The sequence below is a fragment of the Vombatus ursinus genome, unplaced genomic scaffold, assembly GCF_900497805.2.
Source record: "Vombatus ursinus unplaced genomic scaffold, bare-nosed wombat genome assembly UNPS02014786.1, whole genome shotgun sequence".
NCBI lineage: Eukaryota > Metazoa > Chordata > Mammalia > Diprotodontia > Vombatidae > Vombatus > Vombatus ursinus.
The window spans coordinates 21,044,818-21,067,760 of NW_020954564.1; the positions used below are offsets into that span (position 1 = coordinate 21,044,818).

Genomic DNA, 22,943 nt, shown 5'->3' on the forward strand with positions numbered 1-22,943 from the left:
TACCATTGTTCCAAAGATTTTTATTTCAAATTCATTGGAAGAAATCAAATTTTATTAAAAAAATAGAAATCTCACAAATTGAGAAAAGCCAGGAATAGAAAGAACAAGTTGGTACTTTTTTTTTCCTGAGAGGCAGAGCTAACATCCATAAAGTGGTCTTTCTTCTCCCTAGCTTCTGTCAATTCAACATAAAAACCAGCTTCCCTATTTCTAAGGCAGTTTGGAGTACTCTGAGCACTATCTTGTTTAGGTTAAGTATTTTAAGCCTGCTAAAGACAACAGAGAAAGCTGAAGTGCTTTAAACTGCACACACTTCCAATTTATGTCAATTTCCACACTGTCTAAGCCCTGATTTTCCAGAACATGGTTCCATTTTGTTAGCATGTCTTCTCCAGTGTCTGAGCTCTTGTTCTAACATTATGTCAATGAAGCAGACTGAGCCTAAGCAACAGTAAGCTTTTAGATGATGAAATCTTGCATTCTGAAGTTATTTCTATTCAGAAACTGATAACCTATGAAATTTGTCTCTATTATACCTTAAACTAAAACTCTGTAATTTACTTAGCTCAAGCACGAAAGCTTGAATCCACTTAAGAAATAGTTTCAAGTTATATTCTAGCCGATTTTAAAATGCTTATCACATCTAACACCCCCAATAGCACCCACAAATCCATCTGGAATCACTGAAAAACATATGAAGCCTGATGAGGTTATTAACACAGTGCAGAGCAAAGAGCACTGGACTGGAAGTGAGGAGATCCGGATATTAGTCTTAGCTCAGTCACTAATTTGCCATGCGATCTTGGGCAGGTCACAACCTTTCTGTACCTTAGTTTCCTCATCTATACCGTAAGGGGATTTGACCAAATTTCTATAAGCTGTCATTGTGTATTTCTATGATGGATGTGTTTTTCAGCAAATGATATAGGAGAGAAAAAAAGTCTAGAACCATATGTGCTTGACAGTAAGTGACCTGATATCCCCAGTTATGAAACTTTCATTTTAAAATATTACTGAGATGATCCAGCTTCAAACTGCTTCTAAAGACTTATATGGGGTGACCCAGTTAATCAAAATCTCCATTAGCTTTAACAGGTAGCTAAACGTTTCAAGCCAACACAGTGAACTGGTCCTTATAAAACTCCCTATACTCCTTCCTTGCTCCATATGAAGTCAATAACCTTTCTGAGAAAGGTCCAATCATTCATAAAATGACATATGGTTCCTATCTTCACAAACAGAGCTACAACTACAAAGGCTTTAGCTAACTCCCATCCTATTACAACAAGCAAGCCCAATGTCACTTACCACAATTCCAACTACTGAGTCTAATACAAGTTTCAAATTAGCTCAAATTGACAATATTAACCAAACCTTAATCATCAATTTTATCCCATAGGGTTTCCAGTCTGTCCCCTGCCCTAAGCCAAAGGGCTATCCTGACAAGCAAAATGGCTGAGATGCCAAGAAAAGGGAGTTTATCACCCTGGTTATTGAAAACCTTCACAGGTGCACTGCAAAGTATTCCACTCAGTAAATAAAAGGCACTCCTACTTCCCTAACCTGTCTCAATTATACTGGTATGAAGCACCAAACTACAGTTAAAAACTGAGGCCCACCACAGTAGCTTGAAGCGACAGACACACAGTAAACAGATTTACCTGACGGATAGTCTGTCAACAAAGAGTGGATGAGTTCTACTAAATGGCGAGGAAGCCAGCCCCACATAAAATTACAAAGTAAAACAGGTAAGATAAAGCCAAGCCAAAAAAATGTTAAGAAAGACTTTTAAACTGCTACTATTAAATGGAACAGTCTCCACAGCTTCCCTTTGACATTTTTAATCACAAAATAATTTTGTGCTTTCTCTATCAGCATCCTAACAACTTTCTCACCAACATACTCTTTCTAAATATGTTTATAGGGCACACAAGCTTAAAAATTAATGAATGGAAGTAAAGGGTGAAAAAATATTTGGGAGAGTATAGTGTGATGACCAGATAAGAAATACGACAGGCTGATATTACAAACGATGAAATAAGTTAAAAGGGTTTGACATCTTAGTTTGTCTTTTTAAGAGCCATCTTAATGGTACATTACCACTGTATTTTCAGGAAAAGTATGAAATTATCCACAAATTTTTGAGTAATCACTCTTTTGTTAAAATAAAAACTTTTTGATGAAGGCTTCCTATAAAATTGTGACCTAAGAAAAGTTCCATTCTCAGTAAAACTACCTCTTGAGCCCAATACTAAATAGGCTGGTAATATACTACATGAAGTACTTTTCAACATATGTAGCCAAAAATGTCTATTTTAACAATTCTTTAAAACTAACACTTAGAGAGACACTTCAGTTTTTCTGAGTTGTTCTAAACATTCCTGACTTTTTTTTTTTCATATAGCCCTATAATCCCAGAAAACCTGAAAGGAGAATTCTAACAAATTTCGCTGATATAGAGGCTTACAAGAATAAATATTAATCCACTCGCTCCCTTAGCCATTTACAGTTTTGGTATGCCAATTTCAATGTGCTACATAGCACATTTACAATCCCCTGTTTATAATAATCATTTGTAACACTTTAGCCATCACTGCTGAACCATACTATTGAGAAACAATTTATGCCAACTAGGGAAAAACTTCTAATTATGTTAAAACAATGTATTTATAACCCTCATATTATAAACTGATCTGTCTCTAAACAGCCAATTTACATTACAGTGTACAGATTTTTAAAAGAACATTTAACATCAATTTTTTTCATCCAATTCTCTTCATTAAAACCAGTAAACGTCTGCCTAATCTGCCACTTGCCTGGTATACTCCTATTTCTCCATGCCAAAAAAAGAAAATGAGCATTTCTGGGGAAATCCAAGTCTTAGCAATAACATCAAGTTCTGAGATTTTCATATCTTTGAAAAAATTATCCAACTTTTGATAAAAAGCAACTTATTACTTCAAAAAAGACCAACAAGTTAACATTTTAGGCTAATCAAATCTTCAGTGCTTAACCTAGAAAATATCCCAAAAAGGATCTTTAAATACTAAAACAGATCAGCTCTGATACTAATGTGAGTGGTGCAAGTCACACCTTCTAAAGTTCAATTCCCCAAGGTTGTGAAGAGACACCTCTACTGTCCTGTGTTATCGGGATTTGTTGTAGTGCTTTCAGCGCTCATAGGCTGTACGTTGTCTGCCAGATTGTGTGCATGCTCAAGAAACAGATCTTTAAGTACACTTAATTCCTTAGTCAGAAGTTTGATCTTTGCTTCCAAGCGTTCGTTCTCTTCCTTCAGCTGGTTGACCCTCTGCAAGGTGTCCTGGGCTTTCTGCTTGCTTTTTAACCGACTCTTTTTCACCGCCATGTTGTTCCGTTCCCTCCGCTGTCGATACTCGTCACTGTTCCTATCCACAGATGAACTCTTTTTGCTCTGCTTGCTGGGAGGTGCAGCTTTGCCTCCTCCCCCAGGGCTGACCGGCACCACCTGAGGAACCTGCTGCAAACCACTGGCGTGTGCTTGTGTATGAATGACACTGATTCCATTTGCTCCTGCAGTACTGCTCTGTTGGGATGTCTTGCTCATTTGGACACTCTTCTTTAACTTCAGCACAGAGTTAGAAATGGTGGAGGGGGAACAGAGGAAGGGGTGAAGGAAGATACAAGCAACCAAGTTTCCACACTCCACTGCCAAGAAATCTTCACATGCACCTAGGAGAAAAATAAACATTATTAAACATTTTAAATAACAGGTTTAAAAGAGACTTTGCACTTGACTATACTTAACATAATCTCAGCAATAGCTATCCAACATTGTTTTTGTACTGCAAAAAAGTCTATGGCAGAACTGCCAACTTTTCAGATGTTTTAGAAGTCTCAAATCATTTAATTTGGAAGGAGTATTTAATGGGTCATCCTTTCCAGCTCCAGTACTATGGGAGGACAGATTGCATTACTCCAAAAAACCATCCCTGATGGACATCTAGTTCAGCACTCAGAATCTCCATAATAGTCATTTCACAACGTCCCTAGACAGTTCATTGCATTGCCTAACTTTTCTTCTAGTTATGAGGAGACTGTCTAATATTAACTTAAGTTATTCCTGCAGCCATTTACCACTATTACTTATTTGTTCAATGTGGAGTGAAAAAAAAAGTCTTCTTAGTTGGATCTTTTTATATCCTTTCAATTTAATGTTCTCTCCCAGGATCACTTTTTCTACACAGAGGCCATCCAATTATTGGCTCTTGGCTATTTTATTCATCATTTACATTTGGTACACCCTCAAATGTCTGACTCAGGGGCCAACCTGGGTCCAGCCTGAAGATGGCAAAGGCCCCAAAGAGTCCGAGACTGTGGGGGAGGGGAAAGGTATCTGGAGGTTGCTCCACAGCTGGTTTCAGGCCTCCAGGCCTAAGCTCTCCTATGTATAAAGGAGGAAGTTGGGCTAGAAGACTTCTAAGGCCCCTTCCTTCAAGCTTTAACAGTCTGTTCTAATTCTGCTCCCTAGGCTCCAAACTCAGCTTCCTCGATTTTTTTTGGGGGGGGGGGGGGGAGACAGGGAGTGCCAAAAGGCTTCTGAACAAGATGACAGATTCATCATGATCCATGCATATAGGCATCATGCTAAAAAAGAAGAGGGCATGGAAAATATATGTCTAGTTAAAACACAAAAAACAGAAATATGATACTAGAGAGAGAGGCAGCATTGCGTAACACTAGAGAGCCGACCCTGGAGTCAGGGAGATCTGAGTTCATGTCCCACCTTCATGGGACCCTTAGCAATTCACATCTCTCAGTGTCCCAGGCCACCTTCTCTAAAATTAAAAGTTTCAGAGTAGGTATCCATTTCCAAGGGCAAAAGGTCCCCACCTGGAGCTCAATACATCAATGAAATCACTGATTTGGCTAAAAAAAAAAAAAAAAGCCTCTAAAAATTTAAACTAAAATATCATCAAGTAGGTAATCTTAGCCATACATAAGGCCAGAGTCCCTAAAGATATTTAATCCACTTAATTAAAAGAACACAACACCAAGTAAAGTAGATCAAAGTTCTGACTCAAAATTAATTTTCAGTTTACTATAGCAAAGAGCTATAAGATTCTATTTCATAATAATCTACCCTGAAAAAGGTGTCCATGTGTATAAATGGTTAAACCAGTTGCCTCTACTTGATTGTATTTACAAATTAATCAAATATTCAGCAGTAAGACTCACAGGCACTGTACTTAAAAAAATAGGTTATCGTGAGACTAATGCTAGATGGATCACACTGCCTCAGTCTTTTAAGCAAAAGAGTTATTTTGATGGATAAATCATTACTGCTAATTCAAAGAGATACATTAAAACCTTAGGTTTAGATTTCAGCACCTTATCAAAGAAATTGGGCTTTTGTTATTTATGTACTGGACAGAAAAATCAGAGTATTTCAAATGTATACAGTGAACACAATAGGAAACGCTGGGTTCACATTCAACTAGCTACTACCCCAAAGCTCAGCCTACTGGAAGGAGGTGGTGCCTTTATCCCTTTCATAAGAATCATTTCAAGTGTGAAGCATTTGGAAATGCTTCAGATTAAAACTGGATCTGAAAACTGTAAATTCCCGCCAACATTTTTATTGAGTCATAACTCTCAAATTCAACCATTGCTTCCAAATCAGCATCATACTGAAGGCTCAGGGTATTTTTATACAATAATGAAAAGAAACACCAAAACTCACATGAGCTACAGCAAAAATGTAAAAATAAATTTTTTCAATCTATCATAATTTGATTTGGGAGATACCTAGGCAATTCATCCTTTTTTTTTTTTAACCTAATTAAAATTCAAGTTTCCCTCAATTTGTTTTTACCTTAACGAAGGCCTGGACCTAGATTCAAGGCCTCCCAGAATCCAGGTAAGTGACAAAAAACTGGATTCATCTTACAGTCTTTTCCAGCATGAAGCTTTCTTAAAGCAGCTTCGTTCTAATTAAAGATAATGTTACTGAAATGTCTTCACACTCCACTAAGTTTGTGATTACTGAGAGCAGATAACAGGACAGACTGTGAAAACAAAGCTCTTTGGGCCCCTTCATGTCTGTTTCGATACAGTATGGCTGGCTGCTCCTCTTTCCTCTCAGCTCATCATCTTTCCCAATTAATCACCCTATTTTTTGTTTTGTTTTTGGTTTTTTTGGCTAGGCAGTGGGGTTAAGTGACTTGCCCAGGGTCACACAGCTATTAATCGTCAAGTGTTTGGTCTGAGGCCGCATTTGAACTCAGGTACTCCTGAATTCAGGGCCGGTGCTCTATCCACTGCGCCACCTAGCTGCCCCCTAATCACCCTATTTTTCAATGTGTTTATAGCATTATACAGCTCTTGACTATCCATCTTCACCAAGCTTATCCCCTCTAGAACAAGTTTCAAGGAGGGTAAGTGTAAATGTTATTTATCCTTAATGCCAGTATTTGTTTCCCACTGGCACCTAAAGGAACCCACCTTCCATATACCCCCATTTTTAAACCTACTGAAAATGACCTTTAAACAATTTATGCAGCTAGGAGATGTGTTTAATGTTATTTTGACAGGGCAAAGCAATCTAAGAACAAGGAATGCAACTCAGATGTCAGCTCTCTAGGGCTCTGCTCATGGTTGTACCAATGACTCATAGGTGTGACCTTTGCTTACCCACTGGATAATACTTACCTCACTAGAGAAAGAAACTGAATTGATATTTATAAAGTGTTCTGATATCCTTTATGATAAAAGAGATTTGAATAATTAAACTGCATATCTTTTTATGGCTTTATAGACACATGGTTGGGCAAAACTAGGCAAATGATGTACCTCTCCTTACAATGCCATCAGGATCCAGAGATTTCCTCAAAACTTTTGAAAAATGCTTCTAAAGTAACAATGTTGATACAAAAAAAATTTGATTTTTTTCCATTTTATTTACAGTAAGAAAAAGTGTTTTTCGAATATCACAGCATCTACCTTAAAAATAAACTAAACTCAAAATATTAAAAAATAAATAAATAAATAAACTAACCTCTGAGGAGCTATGATGGAAGGATACCTTCCCAACCCATCTCTTTCTGAACTGAAAAGTCCATAGGTGTTACACACTGCACTTTTTCAGACTTTTTCAACATAAGGATCAGTTGTGCTGATTTTTTTCTTCTTTTTCTTTTTTTTTTTTTAAAAATATTATCATATGGAGTGGCCCTTCGGGAGCTGGAAGGATACTGGGGAAAATTATGATAATGTAAAAAACAGAAGACATAAAAAAACTGATTAACCTTGCCTAAATACGAGGTAGACAGAATTAACTGACATGATGTTTTGTATTACCAAGAATTTCACGAAAAGGAATCTCAATAAATTGAACTCTTAAACAGAATGACCGAAAACTCAAACAAGACATACAGATTTTTACTAAGTAAAAGCCTGATTCACTATTTATAATAAAGACAGTACTAAAAAGTCAAAAACAATTCCTTTAGACATTATTTTCTAATTCGGAAAAAAAAAAGCATATATAATTATATGTGCTTCTCAGAACTTAATTTGTGAAATCACCGAATCAAAAGTCAAAAGGACTTTATAGGCCACCTAGCTCAAACTTTAATTTCACAAGTGAAGAATCAAATGCCCATAGAGATTAACTAATCCAAAGTCATATAGTGGTACAGCTAGAACAACTAACCAAGTTTTGCCACATCTATTTCTGGTTTGGTTTTTTTTGACTTGCTCCTGAAACTGAGTTTAAAACATTCTAAAATCAACATTTTAGGGCAATGACTGAAAAAAACTACAGCATGGAAATGTAATAAAATATTAATGTGCAGTAAAAAATAATGAATACGGAGAATTCAGATGTAAAATTTGCATGAATTGATGCAGAATAAAATAAGCAGAACCCAGAGAACACTATTCACAGTGACTATAACAATGTAAATGAACAGATGCCTAAAAGGAAGTTAAACTCTGAGTAATGTAAAAACCAATGAAAGTCCCAAAGAAAAATACAGAAAGATAGGTGACTACCATGAGAGGCAATGATTGATGACAAGTTATTATATACATTATCAGATGTCTCTTTATTATATGTCTTCGGCTTAATTGTTTTTCTCTGTCACAAGAGATGGTTTAATCTATAAAAGTAGTGGTGAGAAGTGACTGACAAAGACAAAAGGTATTTTTTTTTCAATAAAGTGCTAAGGAAATACAAAAAAAAACCTAATAACTTAAATAACAACAGAACATAATACTTGACTAAGGGAAAAAAGGAATGTCCACCTGTAAAAGTGGAAAAACAAGAAAAAATGTTATTTGCTTAGTTTTGATTCAATCTAACATTCATTAAGTACTTCTGGGTTTGGAGAACTGGAGATTCAAAATTTATTTATGTCCCTACTCTCACGGAGCTATCGTGGTAGAGGGGATAGGCAAATCAACAAATAACTACAATTAAATAATACCTAGTAGGGGCATAAGTATCTGAAGTGGGAAAGCATAGGATCAGGATATTCAAGGAAATGGGAAGAAGGGGTCTGGGAATCAGGATGCCCCTCTTCCACTCTACCCCAGGTGGGATATGTAGAGTGCCCCTGAAGAAAATATACCTTCTTAAAAAAAAACAGAAACTCCACATTTCTATCACCCCTCTATATGATTACTTCTGCTCACCATTTTCATTAACTTCATTTTCACTTCAAACTCTCTTGCTGCTGTGATAAATTTTCATACCCACCTCTTTTCCCAGTTGACTCTCAGAATGTTACATGATCATCCACAATGAATACCTTGTATATTCAATTTGTGAACTGCAAGAAATTAAAATTGATTCCCATAAACAAACAGAAGACTATTATTACTATATCTCAATTTAGATCCGTATCATCTGACATTCACAACCAGCTTATTAAAACCCAAGTTTTTCTAAACCCACTGCTGTTCATTTTGAAAATTTTACCACGCAAAAATATAGACAGTAAAGAAAAAATGTTTCTTTTTGGTAATAACTTATAATACTGTTCATCTTCCTGATATTTAGAAACATACTTGATCCCAAAGGGCCAATATTACATGTCTGGGTTGTCAAATACACATTTCGCAAACAAATCAAAAATTAAACCATTCTGGAAAGAACATTTAGCTTTTTATTTAATTCATACAGCCCCAGATGCCCTTATTGCTGATCCCCAAACTAGTATTTAGCACTTCACTCCAGAGGTCAAGGCTAGCAGCCAGCAAGAGAATAGGCTACTTCTCCAATCCAGGGAGGAGGTGGGGTATGTTTCCCCAGGGGGAGGAAGTGTTGACAGAGAATACTGGGTTGTGCTCCTACATCATGATAGGAAGTGATATTCCCCTCCCACATAAGAGAAAAACAAAACTCTCTCCCAGTATTACTGTAGAAGAGCCAGAAATTAGCTCCCCAGGGCCTAGTTGATTGGGGGGGCAGGGGTAGCTCTGAGAAGGTCACAGGGGAGAGGGAGGTGGCTCTGACTAGGAAGAAAGAAGAAGCAGAGATTCATTTGACATTCTGGGAGGATCAGCAGTTGGCCTGGGTGCCAAGAAACATAGGTTTTAGTCCCATCTTATCCACTAACTTTGATTCAATGTGATATTGGGCAAATCCCTTCCTGTTTTGGGTACATACTCAGTTTTCCCATCAGTTGAATAATGGGGGTGATCGAGATGCTCTTAAAGAACCCGTCCAGTTCTTACAGTTTATGACTCTGGGCTACCCATGCTAGATTCCAGGCTGGTGAGCAAATGAATGGCATCAGGTTCACCTGGACTGGGACAGAAGGGGAAGGCAGGGCTGGGGCCACTCTGATAGAGCAGGACACAGGAAGATAGTAAAGGAGCATCCCAGTTTTCTCAAGCTGGGAAAGCAAGGGAAAGGAGATAAAATGCAGGATTGGGCTTGAGTCTCCTCTGATAGGGAAAATAATATCAACCATAAAAAATGGAAACAGCTGACATTTACAAAGCACTTCAAATGCTTTTCATATATTACCTTTTTGGCTCCATAAAGAAGTCGTGAAGTAAGTGCTCTTGTTATTTCTATTTTACACACGAAGAAATTGAAGTCAAAGAAGTTAAACGACTTGTCCAGGATCACTCAGTTATTAAGTACTCAAGACAGTATTTGAACCTATGTTGAACTCAACAGATTCCACAAAGTTCAGTCAGTACAACAGGGGTTCTTAACCTGAGGCTTACGAACTTAGGTAACTATTTCAATATAATTTATTTTCTTTGTAATCCTAATTTTGTGCATTTAAAAACATTATTCTGTAGTTATACTGCTTGCCTCCTTAATGGGTGGGGGATGGACTGCAGAGAAGAAGAGAATTTGGAACTCAAAACAATTTTAAATGAATGTTTAAAAAAAAAAAGAGCATAATTCTGAGAAAGGGTCCAGAAGCTTCGGCAGATGCCAAGGGGGATTTATGACACGGGAAAGGGAAGCAGCCCTACACCCCGATATGCTCCCTACTCCAGGCCTGGCATTCTCTCCCTGGCTCCAATTCAAGTCTCGGCTAAAATCCCACCTCCTCCTACCAGAAGTCATTCCCAATCTCCTTGGAGGGCGGGTGCCTCCGTCTGCCGATCACACCCATTTTATCCCGTATATGTCCCGTTTGTACGTAGTTGTTGGCAAGTTGTCTCCTCCATTAGACCAAGAGCTCCTTAAGTGCAAGGGATAGCTTTTGCCTTTCTTATTATCATCAGCACTTAGCCCAGTGGCAGGCACACCAAAAGAGCTTAATAAATGCTTACACTGACAGTTCACTGATTTCAAAGCACGAAGGAAGCTTAGGGATCCAGTAAGCGACTAGTCTGGGATCACTCAGGTAAGTAAACAATGGAGGCGGGACTCAAACTTGGCTACCCCCCCCCAGCCTCTTCCCACTCCACGCACCCAACGCGGCCTCCCGGGGGGAGGGGAGGGAAGGGGTCTCCTCCCGGAAGGCAGAGGACAAGGGCCGGGCCTCCCCGCCCCGCCCCGGGCGCTGGGTGGGGGCCAGGGATGACCTCACCGCAGCAGGGGGTGGGTGTTGCCAGCAGGTTGCATCAGACGCTGCACACGGAGCCGCTTCCCCACCCCCCACCCCCCGCCGCCATCCACACCCCGGGTCACGCGGGGACTTCCCCGGGCGACGGCGGCGGCGTTCTGGGCTTGGGGCTCGGGACCCGCCACGGCCAGTCCCCGCTTCCAGTGCCTGGCCCCGGAGCGCGCCCCCAAAGGCCTCGTAGCTTCGCGCTCAAGCGAGCGCCCGGCTCCGCCGCGGCCTCCGGCGCCCAGCCGAGCCGAGCCCGGCCCGGCCCGGCCCGGCCCGTTCGGGCTCCCCAAAGCCGCCTCAACCCGGCCCGGCCCCGCTCCTTACCTAGGGGGCCTCCACCCGAGGCGAACCCAGCGAGGCCCCCGCTGCGGCGCGACCCCGACGCCTTACTTCGAGGAGTTGGAACCGGCGGACAACGAGAGGCGATTGCGAAACCAGCCAGCCTCCCGCTCCCACCCGGGCCTCGCTCGCGCTCGCTCTCACACTCTCCTCCCCTCCCCCTTTCCCAGCACCATTTACAAGCTGCCGGCGCCTGGGCCAATGGGAGAGCCCTGTGCCGGAGGATGACGAAACCTCCGCCCGCGACTGGCATCTCTACGAGCCAATCGGAAGTGGAGCTTCGGGAAGGGGGCGGGGCCCAGGAATTCCTGCTTGCCTTAAAGTGACAGGACCTAGGAGGGTGGGGCTGAACCCCGCCTGACTCCTCCCCCTCCCCTTCCCCACAGCTGGACAGCTCTGGCTAAGCCAGTGGGGCTGCCTCCCGGAGTGGCTTCGAAGCCGCACTAACGGGGGTTTTCGCTGTGCTGGCCGAGAGGGGCACCCTGTGCCGGGGGCCAGGGAGTCCCGCTGTGGTCCGCCCTCCTTCCCGTCCTGCGCGTGGCGTGTTGGGGCTTTAACCCGGGAGGGAGGAGTGACTCTCCAGCACATCCCCGGGCCCGAGCCTCCTGCCAGGGTCGCCCGCGCCCTCCTGCTGCTTCCAAAGCGGGGCATTTAACCTCCAGGGACCCTGGAAGGTCGCGCCTCGGAGCCCGCACACTGTCCGAGCTCTGTGGCCTCGCTTGTCCTCAAGCCGAACTACTACAGGAAGTATTGGAAGAAAATTAGTGCCTCTAAAAATACAAGGGGTGGGGGGTGGGGCTCTGTCTTTTTTTAATATGTAAAACATCTCCGCAGTGAGATTTCTAATTTTACCATTTCCTGGAGGAATCAATCCATCAGTAGCTCTCACAGAAAAGACAATTTAGCTGAGTCCCCAATTAAGATCGAGTCTTGAGGGACTACAGGTCGAAGGATGTGTATGTAGAGCATTTAATTAAGAAGCCGTGTAGCTGATCGAAATAAAATCCTTCGAATTTCTAGAGGACACTACTGAGTTTTGAACCTTTAGCTTTTAAGTGTTGGAGGTAAATGCAAGCTTTTTAAAACAAAATAAACCAGAAGTTTTGCAGGATAAAATTGCTAGTGTAAAGTTTGTTTTTGTTTTTGTTTTTGTTTTTGTTTTTTCTGGTAGAATTCCTAAGCCTGTACTCATATACCTCCCAAAAAGGAGGAGAATCATTGCACAAGATGAATCGTAGTACCATTCTCCTATTTAAATGAGATCTTTGACAAAAGGATAGGAATTCGTTTTTATAAATCAGGAAGCACCTACTTTCTGGATGAATAGAACTGATTGGTTTGATTGCTTCCTCTTTAGCAATTCTTATCACATAAGAAATAAGTCGTCTGAAAGAGGAAATACTTTCTTCATCTCTTCAGGAATTAATGCCAACTTTCCTCATAAAATTGTTTCAAGGAATAGCTAATCTGTTTGTAAAACGTTTGCAAAATATAAAAAGATGTATAAATTATACATTATAAATTACTACATTATCAGACATAGCACTGGACAGCATATAGTGTCTAGAGAATTGCCTTTGGGGCTAGCAGGTAGAGGTCTCAAGGCCCACCCCTGATACATACAGGCTATGTGTTCCTGGGCAAGTCCCTTAGTCTCTCAGTATTCTGAGGTCTCTCTCAAAATTAAACTGCAGAAAAAGATGCCAACTGCATCCGTAGAGGAATTCCTTTTACCAATGAAATCACAAAACTTTTCAAGAACTGGAAGGTGCTAGAAATCATCAAATCCAACCTCCAATAAGGACACTACTACTGCCCAGAGAAGATAAATAACTTGGCCAATGTCACACAGGTGGGATTTGAACCTAGGTCCTCTGACTTTAAGTCCAAGGCTCTTTCCATTATGCCACACTGCCTCTCATTACATTAATCAGGAGTTGATCTAAAAATTCTATTGTATATGTTAATCTTCTAAATTTATCATTAAAAATCAATATCTATATTTTTTATTTGGGTCCATTATATTTTTAATGGAAATTTGACAGTCTTCCAGTTTTCACGTTTTGCAAAATCAATCTTATTATCATTCCAAAAATGAATAGCAAATCAAAATTCATCTTTCAGGCCAGGCACTTTGCACTTTAACCATATCATTCCTCAAGACCTACCACTAGTTCCCTCATAGGATTTTAGGCCAAACAGGACCTTAGAGATCTAATCTAATTCCTTGAGATTAAAGATAGAGAGACCTCCTCCTAAACAGTGGTGAACTGTCTAAGGTTGTTGGTCAAAGTGCTGAAACTGGACAGCTTTTCACAGTCATAGTCTAGTATTCATTCTATTGATACCATGTTCCCTGTAACATACTCTGCCTCAAATATAGCTGAGCTTTTCACTGATTTTCAAGGGCCTCTGCTAGTCTGTTTATGCCTGTCATATACAGGGCTCGACAGGCTATATTTCTAGCAGTTCCAGGAAGTGAGTGTCACAGGAGTTGGAATACAAAAGTCCTTGATGGGCCTGCAATTCAACCACAAATTAAACATTAAGTATTTACTACTTGCCAGGCATGTTTTCAGCAATGAGGATGAACAAAAGACACCATTTCTGCTCTGAATGTGATTTTCTACAGGAGAGAGAGAGAAGATTCCTCATGTAAGTATTATATAAGATAGACTTTAACAAAGAGCAAAAGGAAAATTCGCCCAAGATTGTATACAAAAATTTGAATTGAAAGATAACTTTCAAAAGGTTTCATTTCTATTACTTTATATGCATTTTATGTTTATTGTTCTGAGTACAGATTTCTGATCTGAGTATATGTACATCTGAGTACATTCTCTAGAAGAATGTAAGCTCCTCAAGGGCAGAGACTATTTTATTTCTGTCTTTTTATCCCTAGCACCTAGCTGAATGCCTTGAGTATAGTAGGTGTTTAATAAATGTTTGTGGAATTGAATTGATCTGACCCCTGAGCTAAGTCATACAAGAAGAAAAGAGAAAGATTCCAAAAGCTAACAATGAATAAAGTGTGTTCCAGGGGTAGAGGCTAAATGCACAGAGCAGAAGAGAGCAAAGGGGACCAGCTAGGAGTCCAGTGTAGCTAGAGTGTAAAGTGCATGAAAGGAAATCATGATATATGAGATTAGAAAGGAGGTTGAAGCTAGATTGTGGACCATGACTTCCAGACTAAGAATTTTGCATTTTATTCTATAGACAATAAGAAGCCATCAAAGGTTTTTTAGGCAGAAGAGTGACATGGTCAGACTTATGTATGAAGTTCTCTACCTGTCCCTTATTAAAAAAAAAAAAATGTGGTGAGAACCATGTGTTTCAAGGGCTGTTCCTTTAGCATGTAACATGGAAATGTCTTTGTTTGGATAGAAGGGAAGCAGAATAGACATCTCTAGCCTGTTATCCACTCCCTCCCACCCTTCTCCAAGGGAGACTTTAATTCCTGCTGGGAATGGAAGCAGTAAGTTGGGGCCAAAGGCTACTCTGCTCTCAGAGAGATGGGGTACTGGGCCAGAATTATATCTTTCTGGTCCCTTCAATATTGTTACTCTAGGGAATGTGATCAGGCTCAATCTAATTTCTGATCACTGTTTCATTACTGGGGGGAAGTAGGACCTAAAACTTTATATACAAGGCTTGACCACTTTCCCACCAAATACTGGTTCCGTAATGAACATAGCACTTAGCCAAGAAAATCCATTTATCTGGATAATTTGGATTACATTAAATTTTTTTTTAAATTTACACAAACAAAACCAATGCAACCAAGATTAGTAGGGAATACAAGTCTTTTCCCAATTGATAAATGTTCAAAGGATATGAATAAGCAGTTTTCATATGAAGAAATTAAAGCTATCTATAGCCATATGAAAAAATGCTCTTAATCTTGATTAGAGAAATGCTAATTAAAACAACTCTGATGTACCACTTCATACCTATCAGATTGGCTAATATGACAGAAAAGGAAAATGATAAGTGTTGGAGAAGATGTGGGAAAATTGGGACACTAATGCATTCTTGATGGAGTTTCGAAATGATCTAACTATTCTGGAGAGCAATTTGGAACTATGCCCAAAGGGCAATCAAATTGTACATACCCTTTGGTCCAGCAATACCATTACTAAGTCAGTATCCCAAAGAGATCATAAAAAAAATGGAAAAGGACATGTACAAAAAAAGAATCTTCTCTTTTCTTTTTGTGATAGCAGAGAATTTGAAATTGAGGGAATGCCCATTAGTTGGGAAATAGCTGAGCAAGTTGTGATATATGAATATAATGAAATACTATTAATCTATGAGAAATGATGAGCAGGCAGATTTCAGAAAAACCTGGAAAAACTTACATGAACTGATGCTGAGTGAAGTGAGCAGAACCAGGAGAACGTTGTATGCAGTAATAGCAACATTGTTCAATAATCAGCTATGATACACTTAGCTCTTCTCAGCAATAAAATGATCCAACACAATTCCAAAAGACTCATGATGGAAAATTTGATCCACATCCAGAGAAAGAACTATGGAGTTTGAATGCAGATCAAAGTATACTACTTTCACTTTTCTGTTTTTTGTTGTTGTTTTTCCCATGGTTTTTGCTTTTCTTTTGTTTCTTCTTTCATGACATGACTAATGTGGAAATATGTTTAACATGATTGCACATGTATAACATATCAGATTGCTTGCCATCTTGGGGAGGGAGAAGGGAAGGAAAGGAGGGAGAAGGGGAGGAAGGAAGAAGAGGAGGGAGGGAGAAAAATTTGGAACACAAAATCATATGAAAAGTGAATGTAGAAAACTATCTTTACATGTAATTGGAAAAAATAACATACTATTTAAAAAAAATCTATCCAAATTGGTAGCAAAACAGAAATCAGAGGTATACATAGGAAAATATATACCAGACAATACAGAGTGAAGGAGCTTTCTCATTGGGAGCAAGGTAACTCAGCTCAACCATGAAAGTTCTAGATGTCACTCAAGGGGAAGTTCCCTGAATTCCCTACTATAGCAAACTGGGGATAGGGGCATAATAGAAATTGCCAGCTCCTCTCATATCTTCCCAGAATCTTTTTCTTCAGTGACCTGAAGCAGGGTTAGATTCTTCCTTCTTCTCTCTCAAAGCTGGAAGCCAGAAAAAACTTGAAGCTTGAAAACTCAAAGACTAAAACTCTTTGGCTCTGGACAACTTGCATCCCCACCCCCACCCCCACCTCCCCACCGAGAAGCTGGGGATATTGATCGGCTTGGCTGGGGATATTAATCTCCACCAATAGAGGAGAAAGTTCCATGCCAAAGGGCATTGGGACTAGGATTTCAAAAGGTTTTCTCAAAGGTTAATACTCTGAAAAGTAGGATTTTTCACCCTCTAATCCTACCCACTAAAGATGTAAAGAGCAATATCTTGCCTTCTCAAAAATTAGAAAGAAAAGGTTCAAAACAGAGCAGCAGGAAGAACCAGAAAGGGCACAGGTATATTTTGTTTTGGAAGGTAAGAATAGTAAAGGAAACTTAGTACTTAGTCTAACTAGTGAAAGGCAAATGGAATTGAAGGGTTATTGTTACTGGTGACCTTAAAATTAGGGCATAGAATATGACAAGGCATCAGAAATCTCATCAGTTCTCATAGGTTCAATGATCACTTCTGTAAAGATGACTGCCAGATCTATTATATACCCAGCCCTAGTTTCTTTCCTAAGCTCCAGTCCCACATTGACCATCATTGGACATTTCCAACTGGATGCCCCTCATAGATATCTCAAACAAGACATCTGAAACAGAGATCATTATCTTCCCCCAAAAAACACACCTACCCCATATCCAAAACTTCCCTGCTTCTCTAAGTGGGGTGTAGGGTGTGTTCAGGGTAGATTAGGACCTCTGGTATAAGTGCTGCTTTTTACCTTTGGTGTCCACCTCTTCACCTAACTCTCACCTGTGGCTCCAAGAAGCCGTGGCATATGCAGTGGCCACACCCTGGCAAACTGTTTCAGCAGACAGGCTAAACCAAGTTGAGGGTAACTGAGGGGTCTCAAACCCATCACTGAGTTAGGGGGGCTGTCTCCCCCAAGCATGTGAAGACTTCCCCTCATGGAATGGGCAGATGAGAACAATTTGTTCCAATGGCCATGAAGGCAGTTGAAGCAGGGGCTATGAAGTACTTAGAGCTTAGTTAGACATTGAAGATGCCGAGGTCATCCACTGCATCTTGAGCTATCACCAGTCATCTTGACTCTATCCTGCCGCTGGACTGTGATGACTCTGGAGGACAGAGGCCAATGACTTCATGCAACTCTGCTTCACTTAAGTTCAATTTATGCACAAATCATACCCATACCCATTTTACCATTTTTACCTATTTCAAAGTTCTGTGGTGATGGACAAGTGATGAAGCAGCAAGTGCAGATACACTGGGAGCTGTAGTCACAGCCCTGCACACAATTGGCAACAGTGGAGCAGAAAAGAAGTGGGCAGCTTTCAGAGATTTGCTGTATAGCACTGCGTTTGCTCCTCTAGGTCAGAACACTTGCAAACATCAAGACTGGTTTGACAAAAATGATGGGGAAATGCAGAAACTGCTAAATGAAAAATGAGAACTCTACAGGGTTTACCAGCAGGATAGTTCATTCATCTCTAGGAAGGCAGTATGTAATTCCATCAAAAGTAAAGTCCGAGTGAAGCTTTAAAATATGCAGAATTCTTGGCTCAATAAGAAGTCAGATGAAATTTAGTTTTATGTTGATAGCAACAATCCAAAGCACTTTTATGATGCCTTGAATGCTATTTATGGGCCAAAGACCTATGGTGAATCTCAACTACTCAGTGCTGATGGAGCCACATTGATTAGTGATAAGGACACGATCCTAGAGAGATGATCTGAACACTTCCGAAGTGTTCTCAATAGACTATCATCAATCAACACTGAAACCATTGACCATTTTCCTCAGGTTGAAGTCCTTCCTAGCTGAAGGTCCAACTGAAAAAGAGGTTTTGAATACCATTAGTCTCCTTTTGTGTGGCAAAGCACCTGGTGCTGATTCTATTCCAGCTGAGGTTTACAATGTGGGGGGTCCATTGCTCATACAAAAGCTGACTGAAATTTTCCAGGTTATATGGCAAGAGGAGATTATCCCTCAGGAGTTCAAGAATGCCTCCATTGTCCATCTCTATAAAGGTAAAGCAAATAGATTGTCCTATAACAATCACAGTGGGGTCTCTCTCTTAGTTATTGCTGGCAAAATTCTTGCCAGAGTCCTCCTTAATAGGCTGACCCTTCACCTGGAAGATGGTCATCTACCTGAGAGCCATTGTGACTTCAGAAAAGGCCGAGAAACAGTTGATAGGGTGTTTGCTGCCTGATAATGCCAGAAGAAATGCCAGAAGCAGAACAGAGGTCTGTACAAAACATTTGCAGATCTTTGATACTGTCAGTCATGAGGGTTTGTGGAAAATTATGTCAAAATTTGGTTGCCTAGAGAAGTTCATCAGCATTGTAAGTCAATTTCACAACAGCCTGATTGCCTGAGTTCTGGATAATGGATGATGTTCTCATGCTTTCCCAGTCACCAATGGGGTGAAACAAAACTCTGTGCTTGCTCCCCTGCTTTTTAGCATGATGTTTTCAGCCATGTTGTCAAATGCTTTCAATGAGAATGAACATGGCATCAAGATCAGCTACCACACTGATGGTAAATTCTTCAACTTGAAAAGGCTATAAGCCAAGACCAAAGTGGAGGGAGTGTTGGTACATGATTTTCTGTTTGCAGATGATTATGTACTCAATGCAGCCTCTGATCAATGAGATGCAACAAAGTATGGATTGATTCTCTGCTGCTTGTTCTAATTTTGACCTAACAATTAACACCAAGAAAACACAGGTACTCCATCAGCCAGCATCACACTATCTGTATGTGGAACCATCGGTTACAGTAAATGGAGAAGTCTTGAATGCTGTGGATAAGCTCACTTACCTTGGCAGTGTACTTTCCCAGAATGTACACATTGATAGTAAGGTTGATACTCAAACTGCCAGAGCTAGCTCAGTTGTGGGGATGTTCTGAAGGAAAGTATGGGAGAGAAGAGGTATTAGACTGACTACCAAACTGAAGGTCTACAGAGCCATTATGCTGACCTCATTGTTGTATGTCTGTGAAACCGGGATAGAATACTAGCACCTTGCCAGGAAACTGAATGGCTTCCATTTGAATGGTTTTAGGAAGACTGAAGATCACCTGGCAGGATAAGACACTTGAACTAAACTGCCAGGCATTCAGACTCTACTGCCGAAAGCACAACTCCAATGGACTGGCCACATTGTTGGAATACCAAATGTAAGCTTGCCAAAAAGACTATTTTATGGAGAACTCACTCACACAGGGCAAGAGCTCACATGGTGGTCAGAAAAAGTAATACAAGGACACTCTCAATCAAGGTCTCTCTTAAGAACTTTGGAATTCATTGTATGATTTGACAGACACTGGCACAGGACCACTCAGCATGGCATGCCCACATCAGAGAAGGTGCTGTGTAAAGCAGAATTGAAGGAGCTCAAAAGAAACACTAGATGTGCAAATTTAGAGAATCCACCCCAAATATTCACATGAACTATTTGTACCTGACCCACGGTAGAACATTCCAAACTCATATTGGTCTATCAGCCACAGTCAGATACACTGTAACTTGACTCTAACATAGTGATGTCAATTAAGTCCTCTTCGAGAAGGACAACAACCAACCATCCAGCTTCTCTAAGGGGACCATCATCCTTCCAGTTGTGCACATTCTCAACCTTGGGGTCATTTTTAGCTCTTCACTCTCCTCATCACTCCCAACCAGGCAATTGTCTAGTCTTGTCACATCTACCTCCATGTTTGTTGCATCCCACCTCTTCTCTCTGCTTACCAGCTACCACCCTAATTCATGTCCTAATCAATTCTCACTTGTGTTATTGTAAAAACCTCCTAATTGGTCTCCAGTCTTTCTCCTCTTCCAATCCTCCAAACAACTGCCATATTGTTATTCCTAAAGCCTAAGTCTAACCATGATACTCCCTTATTGGAGACACTCCAGTGGCCCTCTCTTGTCCCTATGATCAAATACAAATTCCTCTGTTTGACATTTAAAGCCTTTCACACTCTGACTGCAGTATAACATTCTACGATTAATGAAAATTACTTTCTTTCACATATTCTTGTACTCCACATTCCTTCTCTTTTCTCTATACCTTTACAAAGGCTGTGCCCCATCTCTGCAATATTTTCCCTCCTCACCTCCACTTTGTAGAATCTCCAGACTCCTTCACAGTTCAGTTGTAAAGGCTACCTCCTACCAAAAACCTACATGGGTTCCCTTTAGTTGGTCTCTCACCAGAAACTACTTTGCACATTTTTTGTATTTAATTACATATGTATATATGTATGCACATATATATATGATATATATACTACTTTCTCCTAATAACATGTAAGTTCCATTTTTCCTTGCATCCCCCAAAACCTGGTATAGTACTATGACTCTCATTTATCTCCAAGCCAATCCAGACTTCTTCTACTATGCCCCCGGAAACTTCTTCATCTTGAATCTCACTCCAGCCCTAAAGTCTCTCCTGATTGGATGACTTCTCACAGAACTTCTATTTAGGGAAAGAGTCCAGACCAGTCCTGTCTCATTCCTCTGCAGGCTGCACTCTGGTCTTTCGCTACCATGCTTTCATGTCTGGCACCTTCATTACCGCCTATTCACCCCTTCAGTTGTGTGTGTGTGTGTGTGTGTATGGGTGTGTTGTTTTCCCCTATTAGCTCCTTGAGGACCAGGACTGTTTCTTTCAGATTGTATTTGTATTCCCAGGGCTTAGTATAGTGCCTAACCCATAGTAAATGTTTACTTATGTGTTGAGTATCTGATTGACTGACTGATTGGCATATTATAGGTACTTAAAAAGTGCTTGTTTTATTAATGAATGGCTTACTATTCCCCATTCAAGTCTAACTCTAATGTCTCATTAAAATAGATGTGATTATGATATGAATGTGACCCTGGATTTTTAAGGTTTTGCCAAAGGAATACAATCTGTGACAGTTTCCACCATTGAGGGAAGATTTCAAGTGTGACCCAAGTAAAAGACTTTGTCTACTTTCTGAGTACTAGCCTAAGTATAGAAAGGCTTATATAAGTAGGCCGACCACTTGGTGATTAATTTTTTCACCAGGGTGTTGTTCTAGGCTGGGCCTGATCTTGGCCAGTCCTCTGGCAATTTAGGTTTTGTACTGGAACAAAATGAGACCCTAGTAGGTCATTCAACAATTAACAAAAAGGGATTTACTTAGCCATGTCAGGAGATGAATAGTCAGCAAGGATATACATTGAGGACACCCCAAGTTGCTTCAACTGAGCAAAGCTCCAACAAGCATCACAAGAGTACTCAAAGCTCCTCTTGGCTGTTTTTTACTCAGGTGACCAAGAATTGAGCCCCTAAACTAATCAAGGCCTTTAGTCCCCTAATCAAGTAGTGAAAATGATTTCAATACCTTTTAAAGGAAAACTAACCTAATTAGCATGAAGATACCACATATGGCAACTAGTACAACAAAGAAAATTTTTAAATAGAATTCATTCTATTAAGACCTACTTCTACTTTTATAAGTGGTAGAGTTGAAGAAAAGGTGGCAAAAGATGCTAAAAATACCTGGTTTTTAGACCAACCATAAACATTAACTTATCTGTTGATATTCTAAAATGAGATTCTTGTCCAGTGGCCAAATGAGTTGGGCATACTAATGGAGGAGCTGAATCATAGCAATCTTGACATTATCCCTATTAATAAAACCAGAATACAAAAAGAAATTGCGGCTAAATGGAAGGATGGCTCACAGGTTTTCTCTGGACAGGAAATAAAGGACTTGTTTGTGTTGATATTATTGTGTGTTCAAAGGCAGCAAGAAATATAATTTCATGGGATACAATGAATTTGCAAAAAGACCACTATGAAAATAATTGTAGCTCATGTGCCAACATCTGTTGTTGAGGAAAGAGCAGTAGAAAGTTTTTATGAAGAATTTGATAAAACCCAAGGAAATCAAATCAATATGTTCTTTAATACTCAATGATTTCAATGTATAGGTGGACACAGGAGGGGATAATGAAAAACATATTGGAAAGCATAGCTCAGGAGTGAAAAATGAGACAGTTCCATACCTTGTAGATATGTAGAAACCTCCCACTAATATACAGGATTTTTGAAAAATCATGGTAAAGTTTTAATCAATTAAAGCTTAAAACTGCACTAAAAATCTAAAGAATACTTTCTTCAAGGAGAAAGTTGGGAGGTGATGGATACAGAAAGCTCCAAATGATATTTTAAAAATTGGTTATAATACAGCAAGCAGGAAATGACTAATTCTTGACAGGGCATAATATACAAATCAGCCATTTGTATGTAGACCACCATTTTATTCAAGCAAAAATCAAAATCAATACTAAGTTAGAAGAAAGAATAAGAAGATAATGGTGCCTAATTAAAGTAACTCTAAT

General features: G+C 40.0%; 1 protein-coding gene and 1 long non-coding RNA gene across 5 annotated transcripts in view; one reads left to right on the plus strand and one right to left on the minus strand.

The window, feature by feature from the left end:
• Nucleotides 1-12,527, minus strand: LOC114047041 (CCAAT/enhancer-binding protein gamma). 4 transcript variants are annotated; one of them, XM_027867710.1, is made up of 4 exons: nucleotides 11,391-12,527; nucleotides 8,741-8,813; nucleotides 7,037-7,232; nucleotides 1-3,711 (listed from the first exon to the last, which is right to left on the minus strand). In XM_027867710.1, the coding sequence occupies exon 4, from the start codon at nucleotides 3,584-3,586 to the stop codon at nucleotides 3,134-3,136; it is 453 nt and encodes a 150-aa protein (XP_027723511.1). In that variant the 5' UTR covers nucleotides 3,587-3,711; nucleotides 7,037-7,232; nucleotides 8,741-8,813; nucleotides 11,391-12,527; the 3' UTR covers nucleotides 1-3,133. The 4 variants fall into 4 exon arrangements, with proteins under 4 accessions (XP_027723511.1, XP_027723513.1, XP_027723512.1 ...); XM_027867712.1 differs by lacking the exon at nucleotides 11,391-12,527 and adding an exon at nucleotides 10,016-10,086; XM_027867711.1 differs by lacking the exon at nucleotides 7,037-7,232.
• Nucleotides 10,223-22,943, plus strand: part of LOC114047042 — a 20,352-nt gene continuing 7,631 nt past the window's right edge. The window contains exons 1-2 of the long non-coding RNA XR_003569577.1: nucleotides 10,223-10,856; nucleotides 13,973-14,060. This is a non-coding gene — a long non-coding RNA (uncharacterized LOC114047042). The remainder of the gene's footprint in view (nucleotides 10,857-13,972; nucleotides 14,061-22,943) is intronic.